This window comes from Bacillus rossius, chromosome 1 (genome assembly GCF_032445375.1).
Source record: "Bacillus rossius redtenbacheri isolate Brsri chromosome 1, Brsri_v3, whole genome shotgun sequence".
Classification (NCBI taxonomy): Eukaryota; Metazoa; Arthropoda; class Insecta; order Phasmatodea; family Bacillidae; genus Bacillus; species Bacillus rossius.
The window spans coordinates 244,469,883-244,490,991 of record NC_086330.1 but is presented as its reverse complement, the minus strand read 5'-3'; the positions used below and the strand labels follow the sequence as shown (position 1 = coordinate 244,490,991).

Genomic DNA, 21,109 nt, shown 5'->3' with positions numbered 1-21,109 from the left:
ATTAAAATGTAACTATCCGAACAGTAATATCGGTTTCACTGTCAGTAAAGAATGATTTGGAAAGGTACGCGACGTGAGTTGAAGGTCACGCCCGGGCAGGCAAGTCAGCCAGCCGACTGACGATAAAGTACATAACCACGTATCTCCCGTTACGCGGTGTCGTATTTGTCATACAAAGTGCGATGGGAGGCATATAAAGATAAATGGTGTGACATATTTATAGTTGAGTGTTATTCAACGCATTTATATTACGTAAAGTATATTTTCCTACACAATTTTGGAACACATTAAATCAATTAACCTAGCTATTTATGGAAACTAATGCTTCAGAATACGCAATTTAAAATAACACGAGTATTTTTAGGAATAAATTAGTTGTGCTAAGTGAGGGATAGGTGTATTCTACATATGTAAATCCCACAACATTGGCCTTGCTTTATAATACTGACGTGAAGTTAGCTTCAAATCCCAGCTTCAGCTTCAGAGTGGAACACACAGGTTTTTTTTCTAAAAGTAATTGGATTGATACTGGCAAAGATAATTTATTACAGACAACATGACTTACATTTAATAATATTCAAAGTAGAACCCTTGTGAACTATGATGATGGTTAGGGGTACGGTACACTATGTTCGTTCTGGCTCAATTTCGGGTCACGGTTTTCAGTTTTCTATTTTAATTTGGATGAAATATGTTAAATTGCTTAACGTTATTTTGTATTCTCTGCTTTTTAATTTAATGTACTTCTGCGCAACACGTTCTGTTTTCATGAAAAATTTAACTCCAATAAAAATGCTTTTCTCACACAAACATTGCACCCCTACTTTTCAAACTTGATTTTAGCATACAATGTGTGACGATTAAGCGATAAAAAATGATACAATTAGCACTCCTTAGAAATACCTAAATACTGAGTATTATTAGATGATGCCTTTGATATACAATAGGAAAATAGATATCCAAAACCCTCATTCAAAATTTTACTTTTAAAAATAAATTTTTCAGATACATTTAAAAATTTTTTACATTACAAAGTTGGGTCTAAAATGATTTTTCTCAATTGTGTAGATCTGGCAACAGAGCACATCGAAAGAAGGATAGCGCTAATGGCAGAATACATTAATTTGAAAAAGAGAGTAAATGCCCATTTAAATGCACGGTGCAAAATAAGAATGAAACATGCTATAGAAACAGCCATACCCACAATCTCCACAAAGAAACATAATGGCTTACCTAGGATATAATGTTTAGAGTTTCAGTTCTTTGCTGTACCTAATATAAGAGTGTTTCATGTATAAGAAAGTTATAGGCCTGTCACAAAATAATTATTTAAAATATTTTTTTTAATATACCATGTTTTAAAAATGAACTTAAAATATAAAATAATTTCTCCTAGCACCATACAAATACCTAACCCCTTACAGATTGTCCTGAAAATTTGTTTTTGTGAATTTTTTGTACCATGAAAATACTTGTAAGACTTAAAACAAAAAATATGGGGTGCATGCAATAGATAACTGTAGGGAGTAGAGATGTTAAGAAAACTCTCAAAACAGTTCATATCATTTGCAGTGCAATAAAATATTTTATTTTAAATCTTATAATATTTTTATAGGTATTAAAAATTACAATCACAAATTTCAGATCAATCTGCATTGGGTTATAAATCTGTATGGTGCCAGGAGAAATTATTGAATACTCTTAAGTCTATTTTAAAAATAGGCTATAAAAAGTAATTTATTGAAATAATTATTTTTTTGCTTTTAGTCTTGTGTGTGTGAAATTTTGTAATTGTTTCAAATATCTTGATTATATATAATGACAGAGACATTTGGTAAATTACAGGTTTATATCAATTTCTTTTCACCTACCACACTGCAAATAGAAAATTGTTATAATTTACCTATCATTCTGTTTAATTATTATTTTCCTGAAAAATAAAATAAAGAAGTTATATATGCAAAATTGCTCTGTCATATCCAGTTCGAAGCAATATTTAAAGTTTCATCTCTAGTAGAGCTGTACCAATTCACAAAATTTTGCTGATATGCTGATAATAGGATACAACTGTTGCCAATGCACCGATTCAGAACCAATGCAGGAGAAAACACATTTTGGTTAAAAAAAATTTTAAATTTACTAAACTACACAAAATAACTCATTGTAAGAAAAGCATGCAATGCAGATGCACATGTATTTTAGTTTATAAACAGAACATAACATCTCCTCTTTTGATTTGTATTTTTAGCTGTTTTCGTTTGTTTGTTGACAACCCATTAGTTGATTATTCAAACATGAAGTTACTAATGGAGGTTGGAAAATTTAATTATTTAATACATAATAATTATGTATTAAAAATAAATTTATTTAATAATAGGTAAATATGAAATAAATTGATACACAAAATACAAAGTTTAAAAAATGAATTTAAATATGCAAAATTACAGACTTTGTATATGATTACAATTCAAGAATGTAAATTCCAATACTACCTTAACGCGTGCTGCGGCAAAAATTTCCGGTACCAAACATTTATACAGAAATTTGTTTCATGTGGTCGCTTTGCACAGGAAACAGTAAATGTACCTAATTTACGTTATGTGCAGTCCTATATTATTTGGTTATTATTTTTTTATTCAATTTTACAATCTTTATGCAAGTTAATTTTAAAATGTCTCTGACACGATATTAGGAAGATTTCTTTTGCATTTCAAGCAGTTGGTATTTTCTGTTGTTTGTAGTGGTACCATGCTCTACATAAAGCAAGCTTTTGTTGTTATATAACTTTACAGTGCTAGTGATATCATTATTTACAGTGTTTTATATTCAAGAACGAAATAAAAACATAGGATGTTTAAGTTTGATATGTACGGCTGGCACACGTAGCTAATAAATTATGCGAGTTCAAAGTATGCAGTAGTACAAAAAAAGAAATAGGTACTGGTGGATTTTTATGTTTATGACAGGCACTTTTCATTTTTCAATAATATCAGCCAAAAGTTAACAAGTGTATCGTGAATCTGTATAAACGCAGATTCATCTAAATATCTGCAATATCGGCTTCTACCATTTCTTATCGGCACAGCTTTAGTCTCTACTCTAGCTCATCTGAAAAGATGTTTATGATTGATTGAAGAATTTGTACGGACAGAAAAGAAAGTAAGTTAATAACATGGTAAAACAGATTGGTTTTGCACCTAATTCTTAATATATTATATTCTTAAAAATAATATATTTTTTTAATTTTTGTTAAAACTTAAAACTGCGTAAACAATTTCTTGCATGTATCATTCTAAAAGAGCATTACTCTTGAAAAATACTTCCAGCTTTGAGTCTAGTACCTTAACCTAATTTTTAAACAAAAATTTAATTTAGAATGTGGTGATTACTTGAAAGTATGTAAATGTATGTAATAAACATTCTAAAATGGGTAAGAAAATCTTATTGTAAATCACAGATAAGACTTGAACATTAGAAGTTTCTTTGGATATACACTTCTCTAACTTGCTACAACCACAATTTAACTATAAGTAGGGACAGGTACTTTTCGCAATCGTGAATCACCGCCGTTATTTCGCGAATTTGGCCCTTTTTTTTTTTTTTTACGAAAATGCGAATTTTGCGATTTTCCACTGTTTCGTCGCGAATTTGGTCAAAATTTCGTAATTTGAAGCTTAAATTGCCACAAACCCATATAATTTAGATATAATTCATCTTCCGTTCGTAACACCAGCGCACCAATAAAAAATAAAACAATAAAACACTACATAAAAATACATTTCACCGTGCCGGCAACATTACGAGGCAAAACTAGGTAAACAATTTATTTTCTCCAACCATAACCACAAAAACCACATTCTGTGACAATAAATCACGGCGAGGTTAATGATTACAGATGACAGTAATCCAGGACCGTTTATATTTTGCATTTTAACATTACAAGCTTCAACATTTGTTTCTCGTGCCATGAAGTTATCAAAACAAAACGCGTTTCTCAATAAACGTGTTACCAACGTAGCAGTACGAGAATGCGAGAAAGAACATGAACGTTTACGAACAATCGATTGTTGTTTAATCATACAATCAAGCGTGTTCGGTAGATAAAAACGATACCGCGTTCAGAACGCGTAAATTTTGATATCAACGAAAATTACAAGTGTGTTTTCTTCATAATTTACTTAACCATAAAATACTTTAGGCAATTTTAAACTGCAACAAACAAATTGATGGATGTATGTGATTTTTTTTTTCTTTGGTTGTTAGGTTACTGCACATGCGTGCATTTATTATTATTCGGTGGCTATTCGTTGCGGTAACAGAACGAAGTATGACATAAACGCACTAGATAGGGCCTAAGAATTTTCTTCTGATGGTCTCTATTCGACAGATAAGGCAGTTTTATTTTGTAAATACTGTAATTGCAGAGTCAGTTGGGACCGTAGAGACTCAATTGGGGGACGCACCACAACCCCGAAATACCACAACGCCAAACGTACAATAATGCCGAATGCCAAATTGACCACAACGCCGGCACGCTAGAAAACTGCTGTGTACCACAACGCCGAATTACCACAACGCCGAATTAACACAACGCCGAATTACATAAAAGCCTAAAAAAGTCATTCCAGGACTTCCACAAAGGTTAGATTAGGTTAGGTTTGACTAGGTTATGTTAGGATAAGCTAGGTTAAGTATGGTTAGGTTATATTACGCTAGGTTAGGTAAGGTTAGGTTTGATTGTGGTATTTCGGCATTAAGGTACATTGAAGAAACACACACAAATTCATTCAGTTGTTATTTCAGCGTTATGGTACACAGCAGTTTTCTAGCTGTCTGCGTTGTGGTCAATTTTGACATTCGGCGTGATGGTATTCTGCGTTATTGCACGTTTGGCGTTGTGGTATTTCGGCATTGTGGTAACAACCCCTCAATTGTTAAGCACATAAGCAGTGAAAAGCACAAAAAGGCACGCATTTCTTCCCCCGCTACTGTAGCACTGCAGCATACTAGTGGTGTTTGTGCGCAGCAAGCAAAAAAAAAAAAAATTAAGCGCATCGTTTTGCTATGGAGACCACTGAGGTGTTCCTCAAAGCGAACATCCTACTTCATAAACTTCAGGACCCCAGTATTTTAAGCTGGATGAAGAAATATGTTGAAGTTTTGTATTTATGCCTACATCAATATCTGTAATCATGGAGTGGCTTAAATTTAGAAGCTTTCAAAACCAAACCCAATTTAAGCTATTTGGAAATGGGCATTTTAAAACTAACCTAAGCTAAACTTACCAAATATAAAATAAGACTCACCTAAACCAACCAAACCTAAAATTAAGAAACCTAACTTTTTGGCCTAGCATACTACCTGAGTTAGGAATATATTTTATTGACAAACCTTCCCTCTAAACCCAAAAGTTTTGACATTCTGGAAGAGTAGCTACTTTTAAGTTTGAAGGGTTTTTCACTTCTAAATATTAGTACTAAACATTTTGATTATTCATTACTGAATTCATTTAAATTTTTCTTAAAAAAGGTACGCGTAGATACATTTCGCCGCTTTTTTTTCCTCACCGCTTTTGGCATTTTTTCACACTGCTTTTGGCATTTTTGTTCACCGCTTTTTACTAATTTTACTCACCGAAAAGTTCCTGTCCCTAACTATAAGCATATAAATTTTTGCTTTCATAGCCTGTATGCTGTGACTGTAAATTATAAATGCAATTAAGCTTTCAGTCCATTATACAATATGAAAAAGTATTTCAAAAGTAGACACTAAACACTAAAATATATATTTATTTGTCATCAATTTCTTTTACAAATTATTTTACATTTGACTGACAGTGCAGTGCTTCTGCTTATACATAAATGCTTTAGCACAGACTTTAAAAAGGAATCAAATTATAAATTTCACACAAATTTGTTACAGAAAAGCAAATTTCACTCAATTGCTTTAGTCACATCATCCACCTTCTTCAACTCTATCCTGTTACGCATGATAGACACGTCACTAGTCGATGACTCCAGCTGTGAGTGCAACTTGAAAGGAGGGTTGGTCTTGTTGAATATGATCTTGGTGCACTTGAGATTTCCCACGTTCTGTAACAAACGCTGCGCGGTGTGAACCTTCCCAATTCGCTGCAAGAACCGCTGCGTGCTCCCACCACCAACCGTCCCTTGCAACTTGTTCCCAGTCTTGATCAACACCATGTTCTGGCTTGTTACCGGCGTATCTGCCGCTTTCAGAACATTCAGGGCTTCATCTTTGTCATCGTCCAGTGGGAACGAGATTGTGTCCCCCATCGTGACGATGGACGAGGAGGCATTTTCACTTCCAGAGCTGTTTATGGGCACCACGATCGGTGCCTCGGAAGCATTCATCTGCAGATTAGAGTCTCTGAAATTCTCATCATCTTCTGCAAATATTATGGGCAGGTCGAGGATCTTGGCCGAGGTCAAAGCCTCGGAACCTACGTTTTCCGGGGAAGTAGAGCTGTCTATTTGCATCACGACCGGCTTGCCGGCGACTCCATCCAGACCCTGGCGATGTGACGACACAGTGTAGGTGGTCAGCTTGGGAACCGTCGTCTTCATGGCGGAGGCGGTGATCTTGGGGATGACCGTAACGGAATGGTGGCGCTCACCGGTCATGGGAACGATGGAGACCGGCGGTGAAACACCCGGAACAGACACCAGCACTGGATTGGTGCCCAAGGAGCTGGCAGACTTGGTTTGGCCCTCAGTGACCGACGACAGCACCTTCATTTTGGAGAAGTCAAAGCTTCGACCACTCGCCGTGAGGACGCATGACACTGGCACGGTGGCAGAGCTGCTGGCTGCATCATCACCGACCATCACTGCAAACCACAACAATCCAGTTTGGCACCTAAATTCCAACTCAAGTCACACATGATTGCTGAATGACATTATCACCCCCAATTCACAATCAATATTTTTTGGAATTATTTTGAAATTAATAGTGATATTGATTTTTAAACTTTGATTCTGGCTAAATAAAGCTTTGGAGTATTTCAAAATCTCAACTTGAAAACCACAACTAACCCAACATGATTTCAAAAACATTAACTTTCATCAGTAACAGAGTTACGATTTCACCAAAGAGAAACTACTGTGTTTTATCACATAATCGTCGCACTCACACAATCATTGCACCATTATTTTAGGGGGAAAAAAATTCTGCATAACATCGCATGATGTTTTTGGTCCTAAGAATCCGGCACTTTGTGTAGGTAGTAAACATGACATGGTAAAGCACTGTGCAACAGCAATCAGTTTTAAAGTTGCTGTCAGGCAGTTTTATAGTTATAATGGGAAAATACAGTAATTACAATACATGTTTAAGATGTACCTGCACAATACAATTTCCTGTCCAATATGGTCAAATGTTATGGTCTCGCCATTTTCTCAATAAGATGTGTGTTAATTTTCCATATAAGATGTTGCAAATAACTTCTTTTCCCATAAAAAATGATGTATTTTAAATTTGAAATATATTTTTTGTTCAGATATTACAGCGTACTTATTTAATTAACCAAAATATGAAGTTGTCTGATGTGTAAATTATCTTTTAAACACATTTTCAAACGTTATAACCTTTATCTGTTCGTCTTCATCACAGCTGGGTATCACTAATTAGCATCATTCATGTTTTGTTACTTTGATGCCTGTATTAGAGAGCACACATAGTCGAATATCAATATTGATAGTTCGCCAATTGCTTGCTTGCTTGCTTGCAACGTGCACTCTCTGTCTGTTGCCAAAAAAACTACATTTGAAAGCCCAAACTCGTTCACTTTTAGAGTGTACTATGACGATAGTTAAGCATTAGTTCCATCTCACGGTTTTTGTTTTTGTATTTAAAGTTCAACAAAATGTGTTTTTGTTGCATGACATATTAATTTAAATTGTTCGGTGTGCTTTTGTATGCTCTACTTTTTAAATATACGTACTTTCCATGAATATGTTTTGTATTTATGAATAACTTTATCTCAACAAAAAAGCTTTTTTTTTGCATAAAAATCGCACTGCTACTTTCAAACTTGATTTTAGTATAAAACGTGTGACAATTAGCAACAAAATATATGGTCTTTACAGTGCTTGTACTTGTAAGGCCATTTCACTTCTCAAAAAAACCAAGTAATAATAGGTCTGTACCAACATTTTAAAGACTTATGCACAGAACTTTTACTATGTAAAAAAAATAGTTTAAGTCCTTTTTTAATGTTTATTTGATAAAATCAACGAGCTGAACCCGAATATACCAATAGTTTTTTTTTCCTTCAAATGTTGATACTTTTCGAAATAAAAATGTATAATGTTATTTTAATAATTGACTAATAGTTTTGAATTTACAGCTTTCAAACATAGTAGGTATGAGAATTCTTTGAATCAAGAGCGTGTAACTTCAGCATGGAATGAAATGTTATATCACATGAATTAGTTTTTGCTGCTTCCATCCACGTGGCAGCAACCTCCAGATACCAACAGTGTGGGATGCCTCGAGAGCCCACAGGTTAAGTCAGCAAGTACATATGTCCGACATGAAGAGCACCTGGTCTCTGTCGTTTAAGGAGAGTCTATTACCAAGGGAGAATTTTTCATTTCTCATCCCACTTGGGCTACATCACACCGTGAGAGGGAGTCTCACCGGGGACCAAATGCCCACTTCTTTGTGGTGGCCCCCATTAACAATGACCGTGCGAATAAGAATATTCTGAACACGTTCTCTGACCACAAAACACATTATGAACCACTGAAATTCAAATTTTTCCATAAATTTCACGCTTCATTAATTTTTGGGGTCTCTACTCATTGGGAATGGAAAAACATAAAATTATTAAATTTCTGTTTATGTTATATATTACACGTTTCTTTCCTTCCAGTTTATAGGAGAAGAAAAGAAGGTATACATTTTTATCATAACACAAAATTAACTTTAAACTTCTTAGTGGTGGAATTTTACAAAGTGGAAAACATACATAATGTACCCTTTCATTTATTTTACACACGCCAACTTTCTACCTTCTGCTGTAGTAATTTGAAAGTGAAATTTTGGCGTATAGTTCCTAACCTTCTTTTTCCCACTTAAGAGTCATGGCATTTTGAAACATCAACACTTCTTTAGAATTATAGGGTGTAAAATTTGACAAATAGTAAAAAAGTTATTTAGTTTTTTATTGTGGACTATTGAAACCCTATATATTATAATCTAATTGAATACATATTGTAACAATGATTTTTTTGCATTAAAACCCTAAATTTCATAAAAATAAAAATGGTATGATAAGAAAATTTTTATTTGTGCAATTAAAGATAAAATTTATTCCTGCCTACTTGAGTTTAGTTGGTGATAGAAATTTTCTTCATGAAACCAAAATATTTTATTTACAAAGGCAAAGAGGTGAAATTTCAGAAAACTGTAAAAAATGCCCCATTCAGACACCTCCAGGTGACACTACCCACCTACATATCGGTCAGCACCAATCACTGTGCAACATTACCCTCTTTTATCGCATAATCGTCGCACCTATATTTTAGGGCGTCAAAATTTGGATTAAAAAACCTCTCGGGTAATCATCGCATTATGTTTTTGGTCCCGCTATTAGATTCCGAGTGCTTTGTGCAGGTATATTTCCCGTATAAAACAATTTATTTTAAAGTAGAAAACTAATATTTATTTGGAAATCAAATCTTTTACTTATTTAAATAACGCAAATACTAAGTTTTCTGATGTGTAAATTTTCTTTTAAAGATGTTTTTAAACGTTATAACCTTTATCTGTTTGTCTGCGTTGCCGCGGTGTACCGCTCTACCGCTTATAAAAATATAGCTAGCGCTAGTTGGAATCATTCATGTTTGGTTAGGTTGCTTCCCGTATAGAGCACGCACACAGTCGAATATCGATATCTCACCAATTGCATGCAATGTGCACTCTCTGTCGAGTGCAGAGTTAGCTACATTTGATGGCCCGCACTCTTTCCTGGTGTGTACTACGACAACAGTTATGCGTTCGTTCAGGCTCGCAGTCGGGTCACAGATTTTGATTTTCTAATTAAAGTTGAAGAAAGGTTTTTGTTGCATGGCTTATTAATTTAAATTGTTCGGCATGCTCTTGTATACTCTTTTAAATAAACGTACATTCCATGAATGGGTTTAATGTTTATGAATAACTTTACCTAACAAATTTTTTTTTTCTTGCATAAACGTCGCACCCCTATTTTTCAAACTTGATTTTAGTATAAAATGTGTGATGATCATGCTATAAAACACGGTATGCTTCCATGCCGTACAAGCCGACATACGACCTGCTCACACAGTTGAGTTTCAAATTCATGGCAAAACGTACCCAGAGGGATACCATGTTTTATTTCTCATCAGTATCTGTCTACCACAATTCCCTCAAGGCCATTGATAGCATAAGAGCGGAGTATTTTGTGACTAGAGTCACAGAAGACAAACTGCTTAAAATATGTGTTAATGAGATCCCAGCAGGAACTAACATGGTTAGAATAGCAAGCAACCTTCTGGCACACAACATTCCAGTTATGGTCGTCCACCAAATGTCTGACAGTTGACACCATAAGATACAGAGTAGTCTCTACAAACAGCTTACCCACTATGTGCCGGGCCACACAGAGCGCATGCTCGAGTACACAACCACACAGCCAGCACCTATCCGCACTCCTACTGTACTTCGCCAGCCTCCAGCTTGGCAGTCACCACAACCTGTAGGAATGAGCCCTCTGAGCGAGAGCCCACCCAGGACTTCCGAGTGCAACATGATCATTACGAGGAAGCTCAGGATACTCCTGTACAAGGTACTCCCCTTGCCAAACTGCACCCAGGGTCATCTCTACACCCCTGCTCCAAACCTGCCTGAGCAGGCAGTTGTTAACAGCCTACCGATACCCAAGCCACCATTGGTCATCACTCCAGAACAAGTGTCCAAGAATAAAAAAGCCTGCTTCATACTGCAAGGAACACTAAATAAGGTAGTCACCACCCCACCTATTCCAAATTACTACTGTGGCAAAATTATGCAACCAGGTCACAGCCTCATTAGAAACCTCTGTGGCACTGAAACTTTGAATCCACCAAGCAGTGTACCTCATCACTGCCATTTTGTGTGTCTCAAATGTCAACACATCCGCATAAAAGTCCAATTACCAAAATAAGCCTCTTTGGAATGCTTGCAGCATTTGTACCTAAACTCCAGAACTATAGACTATTTGACATACACTTTGCTATTCATTTTATTTGAAGCTTCAGTTGTGATGCAAAGCTTTACGTATGATGTGAAGCTTTGCTTGAATAAAGATGGTTACTTAAAAAAATTGAAACGTGGCACTCCGTTTGTCTTTATGAATGCTCAATATTAATATTATGCATAGATATTATATAATTTTTATTTAATAATGTTATAAATAGGATCCAATTGGTAAAACAATTAATCAGTTCTTCAAACCTTAAAAATGTAAAAAAAAAATTTTTTTTGAACTTAATCCAGTATTTTATAAGATAAGTGTATAACAAATTTGTCAAAAAAATATTCATAATTCAATTAGACTTCACAAATATTTTAAAATTTTCAACTGATATTTAATTTCCTTCAAAAACTAATATTTGCACAGACTTAAAAAAAAAAACTGTTGAGACTCATTGGGTCAAGTACAATAAACTCAACTTTAAAGTCAAGTCGAGCTGAAGCTACTTGCTCAACTTGGCACTGATAATATTACGTTCATTTAGTCGCTGTGTACTTTTTATTCGAAAAAACGTTTGGTAGCACATCAGGACTGCCGAGTCCAAATGCTGTACATTTGTGTGGCCAAATGTTTTACATAAAATCAATCAAATTACCTGCTCTTCACCATGTTTTAAAAGTAACTAATTACCAAGTGGACACTGCTCACAAATAAGTTTAAACATAAAAGGTAAAATAAATTTATTTATTTAAATGACATGAAAAATATTTTTGAAGAAACTTTCCATTTCCCAACAATTTTACTAGAAGAGGTCTGAAAATGGCTTTCACACCCCTATTATGTGCAGCCTTACAAACACATAAGTGGCTCACCTAGTCAAGGGTGTATTTGTGTAAATGAGGCAGGATGACAAGTTCAATGCTCGCTGTCTAACGCTTGCTGGTGCTTCTAGTGCGGTATCGCTTCTAAGTGCAAGGCTCTGAACTGGTGCGCAGTCATCTCATTGTGCATAGGGAAACTAAGAGATCTGAGCAGTAACTATGACATTATATGATGGAGAAATGAAGATAAAGGTAATGCAAGTCCCCTGAGAGCTTTCAAGAATATATACAATATTTTTATGTCTAAAAATTATTCAGAAAAAAAAAATTGACCATTTTCACTCTTTTATAAAAAAAATTGAAACAGAACTACTCATCCTTCCTCAGCATATTCTTAAATGATTTTCATAAACAGACTCCATTCTATTATCTTGGGCAGTTTTCAAATTGCGTAGTTTTCTCTGAAGCTATTCCCACCATATGTTTCCCCAGGTATGCAGAACCACGAAGCCGTATCAGTGAGCTGACATTTCTAACTGTTTTTCAACGCCTTGATTGGTATCTTCCTGGTATAAGCGCAGTTAACCGATATGAGGTTTTTTCACTACCCCAAAGCTCCGCATTAAATCTGGCTCATGGTATTATTTTCATTAAAAAATCTTTGAAATCTTTAAAGTATTTAATTTTACTTAAGTCAAGCTGAAAAAATTTTTTTCTTTGTTTCATCTTTGATTTCTAAAGCTTCGTAAACCACTAGTCTCATTACCTATTGTGATTGTTAACTAGAGAGTTAACAGTTGGTTGCCACATTTTGTTGGTCAAAAAACTTTTGGAAACTAACATATTAACATATTATCAAAAGCTACACAGCTTTGGTGTCAAAAATTCACTAATTACAAAAAATAAGAAAAAATTTGTAACAGGTGCTTCCATAAACAAAAAAACCTCTACTGCCTAACACCAAAGATATGATGATGTATGTGATCGCTACTCATAGAACAAAGTATCACAATAGTGCAAAGTACGTTACACTGACAAAACCAATTCAATTCATGCAGCGCTCCAATTGAAATTTTTGGTACAGCGGTAAACAGGGCCACTTCACCATAATAACCACAATTTTTTGCAGGAAATAAGTTTACAATAATTTACGTCCCTATTGACAGCAGACTCAAAATTAACTTGGCTTACTGGAGGATAAGTGTCAAATTAGAGTCAGTCGAATACTTGACTCAAACTAGAAATTTGAGAATAAAGAAATATGTACTGGGGATAGTCTCACCTGGTGCTTTACCGTCCATCGGCGTGACCACGTTACCGTGCAGCTTGACAGACATGCCACGGCCACGCCCGCGACCCCTCCCTCGACCACGGCCCAGCATCTTGCGCTCCCGCGACAAGTCTCCTCGAGCCGCTATGATGCCGCTCGCCCCCAGGCGGATAGGACCCACCACTGGCGAAAGACTGGCCAGTGAGCCAATGTTCACTGTTATTCCTTCTCCTGGTATGTTGGTTTTCTGCACATAATGCCCCCAACATGTTGCAGTGGCTCCAATTAAAAAGTAGATTGAATATGCACAATATTGAAAAAAAATATGTCAAAGAACACATTTATAAAAACAGACATTAAGGGTGGTGTTCCAAGATGTTCGGGAAAGGTAGCGAATAAGCACTGCCATGTTAGGACACAACCGTAGCTTAACTCGCAGGCTGTATTCCAGATCATGTCCAAACTGAATCCCAGTAAGGGAGCAATCGGCAGCCATTTTAATAAATGATGCCATGCACAAAGCTATAAACAATTGCATATCTCGTAACCAACATTCTACTTGATGAGTCTCTACACATTACATAACAAAAATCAGCATGTCTGGTTTACACCTGACAAAGTCTTTTTAACTGTTATCAACATTGGTAACAGTTTTTGTAACTGAAAAATATTTCATGTCATGGCAAAGAGGATATAAAAAAGATTACTCATACACACACAAACTATAATTTATATTGTGTTTATATGATTTATCATCATATTAAGTAAATGTAAGGGCCATAGGACTACCTTATATGAAATAACCAAACCAACAGACTGAAATGTGTATTAGAAAATATTATAGCAATAACTCAAAAAAATAATATTTATATTTTATTTTACATTAATTATAGTGTTCATAGTGCAATAATATATACAAATATTATACAGAGGTAAAGTTTGTTTATACATTTGGATGTATGGTGTAATCTCTGAACCTACTGATCCTATTCTGATAATTCTTTCACTAATAAGAAGCTAAATTGTCCCTAAGTGCTATAGGCTATTTTTATTCTGCTGAAGTACACTAAGAAATCTCAATAACTGTAATTTAAGTTTTAAAAAAAAACTAGCCGTTCTGTTGATTTATTGGCGTGTGCTGCCTAAACATTTTGAAATAAAGAAATAAAATGTATAACAAATAAAGAAATAAAATGTATAGCAAAATTTTTGAATAGTCCATGATACCATATAGGTATATAAGTTTAATATTACAGCCACAGGGTCCATTTTTTTTGTTAAAAGTCCACGAAATTATACAAAATGAGATTATAAAGTATTCTCTATGAATATCTTTTATACACATTTTAATAAGTATGGAGTGCTTGGTCGTGTACGTGTAAAGTCATAGTTACTGTTACTGTGTAACGACAACATGCCTAAAAGAAAATTGCAACTCTCACGAATGACATTTTAAATGAGAGCAGCAAGGTTATTAATAGTATGGGACGAATGCGCCATGAGTCATAGAGCCCATGTTGAAGCTAATGACCGAACGTTAAAGGACCTCAGAAACTTCAATGCAGTTGTGTTTGCTGGTGATTTTCGACAGACACTTCCTGTCTTTACAAAAGGGACACGTGCAGACATAATTTAAGCATGCTTAAAATCATCTCGCTTATGGAATTCCATTCAAAGACTGAATTTGCGAACAAACATGAGAACCCATCTTAGCGGAAATGGGATTTTGATTCCCCACAACAACTACTCAAACTTGGAGAAGGAGCATTTTCTTTTCTTAAATTGAATACTAACAGTGCTGAAATTGCACCATGAGACAATAGATCCAATAGTTCACAGTCCGCAGCATCTTATAGATGCAGTATATCCTGACCTTGAAAAACTACTTCATAGATACTTTTATTGGCTGTGTTCAAGGGCAATAGTGTCACCTAGGAGTGAAACTGTCAATGAAGTCAACAATCTAATTCTACCAGTTACCAGCCCAATCAAAATCTACAAGTCGGTTGATAGTTTGCAGTGTCGAGAATGTAATCCATTTATCCACAAGAATTTTTATATTCACTGAATCCATCTGGCCTGTCACATCACGAACTATTATTAAAAATTGGTACGTCATTCATGTCCTTAAGAAATTGAAGCCCACCTAATATGTGCAATGGCACAAGGCCACTAATAGAAGACCACTTACCCGTGGCGACATCCTCACCAGCCAGCAGCCGGCCAGTTGGCGCACATCCCAACGATTCCAATGATCCCTACGGACTTGCCGATATGTTTCAAACGTCTCCAGTTTTCCGTAAAAGCTTTATTAACGCCATTGAATATATATAACTTATAGAAGTCGCGAGGGGATAGGATTTATTATTCCAATTTTCGGATCCAAAACTGAGGTAGTTGTTAGCTCCGCCGCTAGACAGCTCTTCTTTCCACAAGAGGGTACTCGTAGTTACCAGCTTCCACGCCAGAGCGCTGTAGCGTCGCTTTTTTCAAGGTCGTGCGCGTAATTCTCTGTTTCACTCTATCGAGAGGCGGCGCCTTTTGTTGAAATCCGAGCGCTTGGGTACCGGCGGGCGCAACTGAATTGGAGGAGTACGGCCACAGAAAAAAAAAAAAAAAAAAAAAAGTGCGGTTAAAAGATGCCAACATCAAAAATTAAGTTTTAATAATAAGAAAACTACAGAAATTTCTTAAAGCGTATCAGATTGGAATGTACAGTATAGTGTACATCCCCACTGACATTCGTAGTTCAGAATTTATAAAATGTTGTGTTAACGGAGTGGCGCATTGAGTAAAATGGCAAAACATAATTTGGAATAATTCTTGACAACGTTGAATGATTTTGGTAGCTATGAAACAACTATGGCTGCGATGACTGTTCATACGCGTGCACGTATTGTTATTAGTAACTGAAACTTATGGTATGATGTCATACTTTGTGGCTATGCAGTTTATAATTTTTTTAACATAAGATGAAGCATTTTTACATAATGTTTTGGTTGTTTCGTAATTCAAAGTAAATAATCTTAAACGTTATATGGTGAATATTCCCAGTAGCCAATGACCACAAAAAAAAATCAATTTTGCCAACATAGATCTGAAAAGTTAACGATTTACTATGTTAAGTTGCTTATAAATAACGCACATTTCCCGGATCTCCAAAGAAAATAAGAGTGTTTGTTATAGCATTGAGTTCCCACTCTTTATATTCCTTGCTTTGAGGTTGGATACACAAGTTATGCTCGTAAAAACGATGCGCAAGTATTTTGAATACAAATATATTTTCTTTTAATAACCGAAAGGTAAATATTATTTCCATGAAATATAATACAATTCTTTAAACACAGACAACATATAAGAGCTATTTTTTGTTTATTATTCCATCTGGCGTGATAAATATTATATTTTAAAAACTGTTTGTGGATTTTTAATAAAAAATAAATATTTATTTATGACATCAATTTAAGTTGTTCAAAAAATTCACTTTGGTATGAATTCAACCAAATTCATGTTATCCAGGGCACAAAATTAGAAACTACCAAAAAAGATTATTTACATTGCTGTTTTGTGTAAATCTGTGCACGGACTTAGTAAGTGACATATTTATAATTCCTCATTTTAGCAACCCATTTTAACACAAGAGAAAAATGATTTTATACTAAAAAATAATTATTTTAAACCATTAATTATCAGGAAACATGTATGAATAATCTATTTAAATTTGCATTTGAACAGTGAATATTATTTTGCAATAATAAATATTTTTATCATCGTATATTACTGATGAAAAGTTTGTATTTCCATCTAATCAGAAGTATTATGACACAGTTAATTAAATTGCTTTACAAGTTTTTATTCACATGAAAATCATTAAAAATTGGTTGGGAAGTTATATAAATATACAAAAACAAATCATTATACATACAATTTTATTATCTTAGTGGATTTAAATTAATGGTGTCCCAGTGACTACTGCGAAGAAAAAAGTCTTGCGAAAGGTTTCCTCGTAATTGAAATTCGTCAAAAAAAACTATCTCTCATTTTTGGTGACATTTCTGACAAGTGGTACGATGAAATTTGAGACTGGCAAATGAATGTTGTGAAGCAATAAACAAAATATCACATTCGTGAACTACAAATGCATAATTGTTTTTATTTTATAATAAAAGTGTATCTAATAACCCGTGGCTTTGCTCACGTAATTTCCGGGTATTGCTGATATTCTACCATTTTAAGAAAATATGTATTAAATTTCAAAGATTTTTGAAGAATTATACACAAAGAACTGTCAAGTATAGAACATATTTAATAAATAAAAATATTTTTATGACTTATTTTTAATTGGTTTAGCGTAAGTCTATTTTAACTTTTATTTAAAATTAAGTACCTACCTTATTTTCTATCTCCCGGTTTAGTGACTTTGAGAATATATTTTTCCTTGATGAAATCTTAACTCTTTTCCATCTGACGAAGAAGCCAATTAAAAAATAAACTAAGACTCGCGCACTTATTGTATGTTAAGACTGCCATCGTTTTAAATTACTGTAATTTTTTAGTTATAGTCATGCTTAGTATAATAACATAATATGCCTTATTGTTATTACGCATACATTTCAGTATTCATGAAACCAATGCATTTTTATTTGAAATGTAGAGCAGTTACCAAATTTCTTATCTCGCATATTGATCTTTTGGTATGGCTAGTATTACTTAAACTAAATTTTTGAATTTTCACTGATCCACTGTTTTCCCTTTTCTATGTGATTTAGAAAATATAGCAATATACGTAAACCAATTAAACCAAAATCATCCTGAATTTTTATTACCGAAAAAAGTTAATTACAAAAAATTTTAATGTGCGTATTTTAATATTGAATTTATATATATCTTGCCAATACTGATTTAGTGGGTTACATTTTTTTATTTTTAAAAATAATATCTACCCCTTTTACTACTTAATAGATAACGTTGAATAAGAGAAGGTTGTTTAAGGTATGTTGATTTTCCTTGCCAATATCTAAAAGTAAATTTGTACAAACGCGAAATATAGTTTAAATAAGTATTTTACTTTTAAAATAAAACCATATTTTGAACGTAACACTGACTATTGGCCCAATACAAAGTTTTAATAGCTAATTTTCACTTCACTCGGGTACAGAATCCCATCATTCAGTGATTTCCGTGGCTAGCTTCTTTTGGGATTTCATCATTCTCAAACGACGGTAAGGGAAGCTCCTCTTCAAGGTCGCCTAACGATGCTGATAAGACCTGCCGGGTAATTCGAATCGTTGGTCTGGGATTTTCAAAGGGGGGGGGGGGGGGGGGGGGGTGAAGGATGATGTCACGACTGGGCTGGTTAACCTAGTTCTGCCAAATACCGCCAGGGGCGTATACGGCCGATACCCAGCGATGAAAGCGATCGCAGCGGCGGAGCTTGGAACTACAAAAATTCTTCTAAGAAACCGGACAGAAAATTTAACCTGGGCTCGCGACTTCTATACATTATATATATTCAATGTTAACGCTGACCATTAATACGTCTCAGATACAAACAATCTCTTTGGTTGGCAATATTTACAATATGTTGTTTTATCACATGTTGGAACTTAAGAAAACCAATATATTTTGCTACCAGAATATAAAATAATGGCTAACATTGTGTACAGAGAAGCTCTAAACCAATAGTTAATTTGTAATAAAAATATACATTAAAATTTTATTCATACCGTTTGTTTTGGAAGGTTATACGGAAATACTTAGATCTAAAAGAATTTGAATTTAGCAGGTTAAACCGTGGGGCTCTGCTAGTACCTTTTATAAAAGTTAAGAAAAAAATGTGAGCGAGTAGTTACTCGCCAGAGATGTGCAACATTAACATCAGTAACGAGCAAATTAATGTATTCTCATGTTGCAAAAACACTTAAAATAGGAAACTTGGGAACAAAATTTAACATTGAATTCTTAAAAATAATGCTGTGTGTGATAAATATATGACAATTGTGTTTTCAACTACAATTACTGATACGAATCACACATAGCTTACGCACCCGCTGCTAGAATTCCTTACTGGAGCAGCTATTTCACCTATAAAATTATTCAATTTGCAGAGCTAAAAGTTAAACTATATAATGAAATGGCTTCAATAAAAGTGAAAAAGACTTCAAAAAATACTAAACCCCTGCTTTTAACTAGAGATGTGCGAGAAGTCCTTTTCAAAAACTAAGACGAGATTGTGACAGAAATACTAAAATTCTCTAGAATCGAGACGAGATCGAGAATTAAGTTTTTTTCTTATTTCAAAATTGCAATTTGGTGTCAGTGAAGTTTTCCTCAACGAGATTTTAGATGCAATAAATTGGGCCCACCCTAATATTTCCTCTTGAGTTCTTTGTAATTCTTGATGTGCAAATATCAACAGTTTTACATTTATAAGCTATTTAATGTGTAATGACGTCATGTATGTACTTTGAGTACAGCGCGGCGTAAGTGTCACACCTCCAAACCATTCCCCCTCCTTTCCCCTTTAGATACGTCATGATTCCTTCTCCTTCCAACTGGTAATTGATCCCCCACCTTTCAGGTTTTTGGCGCTTGCACTGTTCCCCTTCTGGGGCGCTTCCTTCGAGGATTTTCAGCGCTGGGTCTGGAGGCCTGTTTAGCTGTAGCTACCGACAGTGTCCGGTCACTTTGCATTTTAGCAGCATGAAGTTCCTTTTGTAACTCTTTAGTCAGTTAGGGGTACGGTGCTGGCGAGCTCTCGACATGGTAAGCTTCTTCGCGGAACTTGGGTTTGTGTGCTTGGGCACCAACAGGTTGTGGGCCTGATCTTAACGTCATGTGATCGTTATGTAGCTTTTTTAAATTTGTTCTAAATTAATTGTTTCGGCTTGCCACTTGGAAATTACGTTTGGAATTCTGCAGTAGAGTAACCATGTCAAACAGCCTCGTGGTATGTACGGTTTTGTGGTTAAATAATTTTTGAATTCTTCTTTTTTCTTTTGGTGGTAACTGTATCTTGCTTTGCCAGTTCTGTATTGTTCTCTGGTCTACGTTAATAGTTTAAGCTGTTTGAGGCATGAAGCGCTGTATCTATTTGACTCTTTCTCTCTTTGCCATTCAAAGCTGGCTAGCTTTGCTTTGCGAGAGTCCGATTGCGGGACTTGATGATAATAATAATAATAATTTCATGTTATGCTTATAATTTTTGTACAAGTATTGAATGTTACAGTTACAGGGATCCGTATTATACAGTATTATCAGTATTATATGTGAATTATTCAACAATGTATTTTGTGAAAGAAACTATTTGTATCTATTTATAATGTACCTATTTACAGTTGAAAGGATAGTAATTAAAGAAGACGTAAAGATAAAATTTTGTACCTACAATAACACACCTCTAGTTGCCATTCCTAATCCAGCTTAGGACTTTATCATTTGTTTTCAGGTACATATTTTGTGAGGGTACTTTTTATAGTTAATCCACGCGTGGGTTGGAGGATATTTGCTGATATTCAACAATTATCCTTCAAAATTCTGCGCTACTCTGCTACAGCTCTGGTCTGGTGTGTTTTGTTTGAATTGTTTCAAGTGTCATCATTAGTTCTGCGGCAACTTCCTTGATTTATAAAATGAGGCGTGCCGAACTCCAGGAGTACCTGGAGGAAAACGGGTTGGAGTTCTCAGAGACGGAACTGTGGCGGATTTGAGAGCCCAGCTGGTCCGTTACGTGCGTGAGTCCTGCGAGGCATCCGAGGTGGTCCAAACCATGCAGTCCCCGGCGGTCGTGAGTCAAACCAG

The 21,109-nt window shown here is 34.9% G+C and overlaps 1 protein-coding gene across 5 annotated transcripts in view; it reads right to left on the bottom strand.

Annotated features, from left to right (window-relative positions):
- Window positions 1–5,771: 5,771 nt before the first annotated feature.
- LOC134527432 (KAT8 regulatory NSL complex subunit 3) overlaps window positions 5,772–21,109 on the bottom strand; it is a 265,999-nt gene continuing 250,661 nt past the window's right edge. For all 5 annotated transcript variants that reach the window (XM_063360109.1, XM_063360112.1, XM_063360110.1 and 2 more), the window contains exons 15-16: window positions 13,322–13,556; window positions 5,772–6,850 (exon numbers count right to left, since the gene is read on the bottom strand). In XM_063360109.1, coding sequence (XP_063216179.1) covers window positions 5,934–6,850; window positions 13,322–13,556 — 1,152 coding nt within the window. In that variant the 3' untranslated portion in view covers window positions 5,772–5,933. The remainder of the gene's footprint in view (window positions 6,851–13,321; window positions 13,557–21,109) is intronic.